This window comes from Microcaecilia unicolor, chromosome 5, assembly GCF_901765095.1.
Source record: "Microcaecilia unicolor chromosome 5, aMicUni1.1, whole genome shotgun sequence".
Classification (NCBI taxonomy): domain Eukaryota; kingdom Metazoa; phylum Chordata; class Amphibia; order Gymnophiona; family Siphonopidae; genus Microcaecilia; species Microcaecilia unicolor.
In genome coordinates, this window is record NC_044035.1 from 1,065,573 (window position 1) to 1,074,625 (window position 9,053).

At 41.7% G+C, this 9,053-nt stretch overlaps 1 protein-coding gene across 1 annotated transcript in view; it reads left to right on the forward strand.

Moving 5' to 3' along the window:
* Positions 1–2,021, forward strand: part of CPXM2 (carboxypeptidase X, M14 family member 2) — a 191,624-nt gene extending 189,603 nt beyond the window's left edge. The window contains exon 14 of the mRNA XM_030202559.1: positions 442–2,021. Coding sequence (XP_030058419.1) covers positions 442–695 — 254 coding nt within the window. The 3' untranslated portion in view covers positions 696–2,021. The remainder of the gene's footprint in view (positions 1–441) is intronic.
* Positions 2,022–9,053: the final 7,032 nt, after the last annotated feature.

Below are 9,053 nucleotides of genomic sequence, written 5' to 3' on the forward strand. Positions count from 1 at the left end.
GACTGGAGTTCTGACCAGGCTTCACATGATGTACAGATTGACAGCGAGTACTCACTTTAAATTAATTGCTGCTAAGATATTTTGAGTCTTCCATATTGGCTTTAAAGTTTATGTGAAGAGAAATGACTCTGTTGACTTTTTTTTGCTAAGTGGGAGTTCTTTTGAAACGTTTGCTAAGAATAAGTGGAGTTTTCTGACTTATGATTATGGGAATCTGTAGAGGCTGTGACTTTTTTTGACTGAGATCTTTTCTCTGCAGTTTTTAGTTTTGGTTTTAGTAAGAATTCTGTTATTTTGGAAGAACTCTTAGATTGTGATCTGAGTAGCTGTTTTTTCATTCTTTGATATTTGCCTGCTCAATCTTTATTGAGTTTATGTGCCTCGGATGCCTGCTGGATAGCTATGTACTCTATAATGTTTTTCTTTTTCGGACATTTGCAGCTGCTGATGGGGATTACTGGCGCCTTCTGAATCCCGGGGATTATGCGGTGACAGCCAGTGCAGAGGGCTATAACTCTTCCACTAAGAATTGCTCTGTGGACTATGAGATAGGGGGCACTCTGTGCAACTTCACACTCAGCAAAACCAATCTGGCAAGGATTAAAGAAATCATGGAGAAATTCAGGAAACAGCCAATTCGTCCCTCTCGCCTACGTCGAAAATACCAAGCCCGTTCACGCCTGCGGTCAACATAGACTCTATTGTGCTAGCAGCAGGAGCCAGCTTTTCTGTCCATTGTCTTGCTTCCTGCAAGAAAGGCTCCTGGTTATAAAAGCTGCTCTTGGATTTCCTGCTCTTGGATTTCGGTTGCTCACTTCCTGACCTCTTGCTATCATTTTTACTTGTATATGTGGAGCAGTGGCATAGGTAGAACTTAATGGGCCCCAGGAAGAAAAAAGTAAGATGGGCCCTATAAAACCATCTCACCCAAGGTGGTGAGGACCAGAGCACTGGGGGAGGGGGGAAGAATCCCTTCCGAGCTCTATTAAACAGACCTGTATAGAATACCAGGCAGTCATAGTAAATCCAAATAAATGATAAAATAGAAATTGAAATGCAAGATAGATACACACTTCAAAAAACCTGACATATTACGATTAATACATTAACCCCCCCCTTTTTTTTCTACCTTTGTTGTCTGAGTATTGCTTTCGTCCTAGTGTCTCTTTTCTGCTTTTTTTCTTTTCTAGGATCTTTTCATCTTTTGACATTTTTCTCCCTGTCCACCATCCTTCTTTCCTCTACATCCCTATCCATACTGTCCAGTGTCTCCCCTACGTGTCCCTATCCTCTCCCCATGTTGAGCATCCCTCTCTATGTCCCTATCCCTCCCCTTGTGTCCAGCAATGCCAATGTTCCTCCATGCCAGCATCTTTTATCTGTGTCCCTGTCCCTCCCTATGTCCAGCATCTCTTCCTTTGCTCCTGCCCTCCCCACCCCTTACCCGTCGCCCTACCCCTGTGTCCGGCATCTCTCTTTCCCCTCCTTTGGTCCAAATGTCTCTCTTCCCTCTGCTTCTCCTACACCCCCAGTCCAGCCACCTCTTCCCTCTCTCCTTTGCTCTAGGTCTGTCTCTCACTTCCTTCTGTTTCCCCTTCCCCAGAGCCAGCATTTTGTCCCCTCCTTTGCTCCAGGTCTCTCTGTCTCTCTTTTTCCCTACTCCCAGGTCCATCATCTTTCTTCCTCCTCCCTTTTCCCTGGCTTTGGGTCTCTCTCTTCATTCAGCTTCCCTCCCCCCATCCATCATCTCTCCCCTAGCCCCTCTCCCCCTCTGTTAGTCCGGCACCCCTCCAGCACCACCACCTCCCCCACTGGTCCTCCGGACATGCAGCAGAGGGAGCTCTGGACACAGGCTGCCTGCGAGCTGGCCCCACCAGGGCCTATCCTGCCTACAGGAAATTGCATTAGAGAGGCAGGACGCAGCACAGGGAAGGCCCTGGCAGGACCACTTGCAGGCAGCCTGTGTTCAAAGCTGCCTCTTCTAATGACTGCCATGTATCTGGAGGACTGGTATGGAGAAAAGGGAGGAGGGTTTGAGGGGTGCTGGGGTAGAGGAAGGGGAGGGAAGGATGATGGGCTTGCAGGGGAGGGGAGGGTTTAGCTGCAGACAGACCTGAGCTTTATGCTGGGTTCGCTCAATGGTAGCTATGCTCCTGATGTAAAATATAAATATGAATAAATAAATTAGGTATGTGATACAGTTGCCACTAATTAATGCTAGGAAAAGGAAAAGTGAGAATCTACAGCAGTTAGCTTATCTTTAATGGTGGGGAAAGTAATGGAAGTGTACTGAAGGAATCTTAAAAAGATTGGTTTTGTAAATTAAACATCTAATCAAACATGTCTGACTGGCTGACCAGGGTAGTGAATCATGAGGGCAGTAGATGAGATCTATCGGTATATCAGTAAAGACTTTGACGCTGTTCCACATCAAAAGCTGTTGATCTTGCAAATCTAGGAATTGAAGAAAGGTTTCAAACTGGGTGAGTAATTGGCTGAACAGCAAAGTTTGCAGAATGGTTGTCAGTGGGAAGGTCTGGGTCCAAAATGGTGGTCAGTGGGATGCACTCTGTGGCCAGAAGAATGCCACTGGGATAGTGCTGGGGCCAGAATGGTGGTTAGTGGGATGCATCCCGTGATCAGCAGAATGCCACTGAGATAGTGATGGGTTCATAATGGTGGGCAAAGCAGTTAGGAAAGGTAATGGTATATTGGAGAGATATCGAGAGAGATTTAAGTACTTCTATTTCACCCTAACCCATCAAATCCAAATTAGATCACAAACATCAGAACACAGAGCAATATCATAGTACTACGGAAGGGTACAATAATAAAATCATAAATAAAACAAAGAAAGCTGGGCAAAGGTTGGATCAACCGGAACTAAATGTTTCAGAATTGCTGGAAACTTCATTGTCTGATGTAACTGAGCGACAAACTTTGTTGGTCTCATTTGTATTTTCTCAAGATTTAGAACTTGTTAGGAAGATGGCTTTGAAGAATATACAAAATCTATTCTATGGAGGGAAAATCTGGGTATTCCCGGATGTTACTAAACTAACTCAAACTAGGAGAAACGACTTCTTAACACTTCGAGCAGAAACTTTGTCTTTAGGAGCCTCGTTCCACTTGAACTATCCATGCAAATGCAACGTAAAATACCTGGGGGTGAAATATGTTTTCTTTTTGCCTGAACATTTAAAACAATTTATTTCTCAGAAAAAATTATAATAATGCTTGTTGAACCTAAACCGTTATGCTCTGCTTCAAGATTTGGATATTGGGAATTGTGATTATGATTTTGGGGGGTTATAATAATCTGCTATTGCTTTATTGCATCTAGTGATTTGTTTTGTTAAAATACTTCTTCCTAAGTTAACGGCTCTTAGCCCCTAATTTTGGTGGTCTAAAACAAGTTTATAATAATTTCTTGGATTTGCTTAATTTGATATTTTTCCTAACTGTTTTTCCTACCCAAGTAGTAATGCTTGTAAAAATTGTGAAAAAATGAATAAATAAAAAATAAAAAAAATCATAAATAAAGCACACACAAAAACATAATAATATGAAGGAGCAAAATAAAATAATCTAACAATGCTCCTATAAAATAAATGTAAAATTACATCCCTCAAGTAAGTAATAACCCCTATAATACCAAGAATCTATTAAATACAACCATTTTTTGACAGAGGTTTGAAAAGCAAAATAATTGGTGCATCTTCTTATATCCAGTGGAAGATTATTCCACTCTAGAATAACTAGATATGAAAACAGAGTGAACATTGGCAGAAAATGTTAAAGGAAGTTCATCCACTGATTGTAAAGACTGAGATGGATTAGAAGACAATAAAGGTAGCCTGTAGCTAAACTGTTCATTATTGTGCATTATTGAAACTGTTCATTTTTGCAGGGACCCTTTTATTAAACCAATTAGGGCTAATCTGCATTTAACTTGGGAAAAAAGGCTTACCACGAAATTACAGTGCTTAGCAGGAATTTGGCTGTCAAAGTGTCCTAACTGCACATTATTGTTTGGGTCATTTTTTAGGAGGGGGTGTGTCACGGGTGGGGAAGCATTACCCAGCTAGTGGGTTCACATTAGAATGTGCTAACTGAATAATGCAATTAACGCCTCCTAAAACGAGGTGGTAAATGCCCTTGCATTAACTCAGGTGACATACGCTAGTGCGAACAAGTGAATGACCTAAAAGAACTGAAGAATGCCTTAAATACTGCTGCTTTAGAAATGGGCTGCCATCAGTTTCCAAAAGTCAAGTAGGCTTTATTCCAACAGATGTAACAATAATGCCTATGTCCGGGGTCATCAAAGCTCTTAGAAATGATTGCTGGACAGTGAAACAAGAACCACTGGTCATAAGTATTCAAAATGCAAGCTAATGCAACAGCAGTCTTCAAAAACACCGTACAGGACCAAACCATTGCAGTGCCATGTCGGGTCTTGTGCTCGGATTATGTTACTTTGCTTGGAATAGTCTACTTGACTTTTGGAAACTGTGTTTGCTCTTGTTGTCTTCTTTGTGAAGTGCCTGGTCCTTCTCTTTATTCATCTGTTAGAAATGGGCTTAGCACACAGGAATGCCCTGTTTTAGGATGCACTAAGCCCATTTCCTAATGTGTTTTAGTAAAATGGCCTCACAGTAAGGTAAGGATGATTCTCACATTTATGGGCATCCAGTAACCCTAACATGTTTATGTAAAATATAATCTTGCCTGCTGCTTTCTGCAATATTTGCAATCTAGTAAACAGCTACGTAGAAAGAGAGAGTCCTAAATATAGAACGTTACAGTAATCTAAACAAGGACGTATCAAAGAGTGCACCAACAATCGAAATGTCTCTTCATTCATACCCGATCTAAGTTGTCTTCACTGTTGTAATCTTCTAAAAACTTTCTGAATGATATCTGTGGAACCTCAGAGAATATCTAAAAATCACATCTAACATTTTTACTGATGCTTCCAAAGAGATGGCTGTCCCTAAAACCATCAGATCAACTTTGTTTAAAATTTAAATGATTATCCAACCATAATAATCTGGTCTTATCTGTATGCAGCTTTAGATGATGTTACAAATTCAGTTATTCACTGAAATAATTCCATCAGTTAGCAGAAACTAGGTTTGTGATAAATGATCAAGAACAGGAAATTAGCAGCAAAATATCATCAGCATAAAGAGTGAAAATTAATACCAAGATCTCTTAAACCAGGCAAAAAGTAACTTAAATACACATGAAATAAAGTTGGAGGTTGAGGGAAACCCTGTGATACACCAAAAGGAGCAGACTATACTCACAGAAATGAGGCCCTATTTTTAACTCTCTAGCAGGGGTGCTCAATGTCAGTCCTCAAGGTCCATAACCCAGTCGGGTTTCTAGAATATGTATATTAATAATAAATCCCTGCGAAAAAAAAGTGTTCAAAAATAGTCCAATATATTCAAACTATTCAAACAGCACAACAATGTAAAAGATTTTATTAAGGTTTTGAGTGTGTTTATGTAGTACTTTATAGGGTACATTAAGAAAGTTGAATTGCATACAGTGAATATGCTTGAGATCTATTTACATGTACTGTCTCCCTTGTATGCAAATAGATCTCATGCATATTCATTGGGAAAATCCTGAGGACCAACATTGACCACCCCTGCTCTATAGGATCTGAGAGTGAAACATTCTTTAAACCGTTAATGCAACACCAGAAATTCTTAACTTGTTCAGTCTTAAGAATTCATGATCCAGAATATCAAATGCTGCAGATGTAGGATAGCTTGCCCCACCCTTCCAGAGTAGCTGACATGGGGGCCTTTGACTACAGGGCATTATGCCCATAGCATGGGAAAATAGACTACTGCAAGACACGTTAAAACGTTTTGCGGAATTTTGTCTGTTTTTGCACGTTAAGTGCGTGCTTACAAAAATATATTTTTTAAAATAGTTGAGGGATGTGTCATGAGCAGAGAGTGGGTGTTGCTCTACTATCCATCTTAGAACGTGCTGATTACTGTGCGCTAACATGGTAGCACTTGGCCTGTCCTAAATTGGAGCTGCTAAGTGCTCCTGCATTACTTTTTCTGCAAGTCTCACACACTGATGGTAACATTAGCGCATGACCTGCAAATAAAATAATGAAAAAGCCCACAAGAGTGGCATGTTAAATCTGGGCTTAGCAGATAGGAAAGTTGCATTGTTGCAACACGTTAATCCCACATTTCAGCATACCATAGTAAAAGGACCCAACTTCTAATGCCTGATTGAACAGGATGTAAATGTAAAATAAAATCCAAATAATTAATCAATTGAGCACAAACTATAGCTTCAAGCAATTTCACTAAGAGAGAAATGCTTGCAATTGATCTATAACTATTATAAGCTAAATTATAATAAAGGATAAAATTATGGAACACGTGGAGGGGCATAATCGAACGGGGACAGCCATCTCTAAAGGCGCCCATCTCTAAGGACGTCCTGGCGAAGGGGCGGGGAAACCCGTATTATTGAAACAAGATGGGCGTCCATCTTTCGTTTCGATAATACGGTTGGGGACGCCCAAATCTCAACATTTAGGTCGACCTTAGAGATGGTCGACCTAAATGTTGAGATGGTCCACCTTAGAGATGGTCGTCCCCGGTTTTCAAAAGCAACCAAATCCAAGGCATTTGGTCGTGGGAGGAGCCAGCATTCGTAGTGCACTGGTCCCCCTCACATGCCAGGACACCAACCGAGCACCCTAGGGGGCACTGCAGTGAACTTCACAAACTGCTCCCAGGTGCATAGCTCCCTTACCTTGTGTGCTGAGCCCCCCAAACCCCACTCCCCACAACTGTACACCACTACCATAGCCCTTATGGGTGAACGGGGGCACCTACATGTTGGTAAAGTGGGTTTTGGGTGGGTTTTGAAGGGCTCACATTTACCAGCACAAGTGTAACAGGTAGAGGGGGATGGGCCTGGGTCCACCTGCCTGAAGTGCACTGCACCCACTAAAACTGCTCCAGGGACCTGCATACTGCTGTCATGGAGCTGGGTATGACATTTGAGGGGGTTGGTGACCACTGGGGGAGTAAGGGGAGGTGATCCCCGGTTCCCTCTGGTGGTCATCTGGTCTGTTTGGGCACCTTTTTGAGACTTGGTCATGAAAAAAAAAGGACCAAGTAAAGTCGACCAAATGCTCGTCAGGGACGCCCTTCTTTTTCCATTATCAGCCGAGGATACCATCTCTTAAGCACGCCCCAGTCCTGCCTTCGCTACGCCTCCAACACGCCCTCATGAACTTTGGTCGTCCCCGCGACAGACTGCAGTTGAGGATGCCCGAAATCGGCTTTCGATTATGCCAATTTTGCGACCCTGAGAGAAGGACGCCCATCTCCTGATTTGTGTCGGAAGATGGGCGCCCTTCTGTTTCGAAAATAAGCCTGATAGACAAACATGGTTTAATGGGATAGAGTCAGCATGGGTTCAGCTAAGGGAAGTTTTACCTCACCAATTTGCTTCATTTTTTTGAAGGCGTGAATAAACATGTGGATAAAGGTGAGACAGTTGATGTAGTGTATCTAGATTTTTCTCATGAGAAACTCCTGAGAAAACTTAAAGAGTTATGGAACAGGAGGCAATGTTCTTGTGTGGATTAGGAATTGGTTATTGAACAGAAAAGAAAGGGTATGATTAAATGGCCATTTTTCTCAATGGAGGAGAGTAAATAGTGGAATGCCGCAGGGATCTTTACTGGGACCGGTGCTATTTAACATATATATAAATGATCTGTAAATCAGAACAACAAGTGAGGTGATTAAATTTGCCAATGACACAAAACTATTCAAAAGTTGTCAAAACATATGTGGATTATGAAAAATTGTAGGAATACCTTAGGAAATTGGAAGACTGGGCATCCAAATGACAGATGAAATTTAATGTGGAGTAATTCAAAGTGATGCACATTGGGAAGAATAATCCAAACCATAGTTATCTGATGCTAGGGTCCACCTTAGGAGCCAACACTCAAGAAAAAGAAATCTAGGTGCCATTGTAGACAATATGTTGAAATGTTCTGCCCAGTATTTTTACTTTGACTTAAGTCCTTTGACCAACTTCTGACAGGTGCAGGAAATACATGAGTTGACCGAGAGGCCTTCTGGGGTGGGGAGGCCAGGACGACTACTTATCTGCTGCTGAAAAAAGCAGACAGCTTCTTACTATTGACTGGCTTACACTAAAGAGAGCCAGACACAGGAATGAAGTAGGGAACAGCCTGAGAATTCAGACAGACTTATACTGCTGAATTTCTCATGATGTTGCACCAGTTTTCTCATTCCCTTTTCACATCTGTTTGTTCCAGTGCCTCTCAACCATTTTTCACTTTCTCGAGCTATTTCACCACTCCCCTTTCTCAGCCCCTCCTTTTCCTTTCTTACCTTTTTGATGCTGCTTTTAACTCCTAACCCTTAATCAGTACCCATGTTTTATCATTCCCTCCATAGTAATTCCCTTATCTCTTATTTGTCCTGTTTTTCTGTCCTAATTAGATTGTAAGCTCTGTTGAGCAGGGACTGTCTCTTCATGTTCAAGTGTACAGTGCTGCGTACGTCTAGTAGCGCTATAGAAATGATAAGTAGTAGTAGTTGTCTTTGAGATTCTGGAATCTTGCTATTCTCTGGGATTCTAGAATCTTTTTTACTCTTTGGGATTCCGGAATCTTGCTACTCTTTGTCCTTATCCCTTATGTGTGCTGTTTGTCCTAATTAGATTGTAAGCTCTGTCCAGCAGGGACTGTCTCTTCATATTCAAGTGTACAGCACTGCATACGTCTAGTAGTGCTACAGAAATGATAAGCAGTAGTAGTAGTGCTTGGGATTCCAGAATCTTGCCACTCTTTGGGATTCCAGAATATTGCCACTCTTTGTCCTTATCCCTTATTTGTCCTGTTTGTCTGTCCTAATTAGATTGTAAGCTCTGTCGAGCAGGGACTGTCTCTTCATGTTCAAGTGTACAGTGCTGCGTACGTCTAGTAGCGCTATAGAAATGATAAGTAGTAGTAGTTG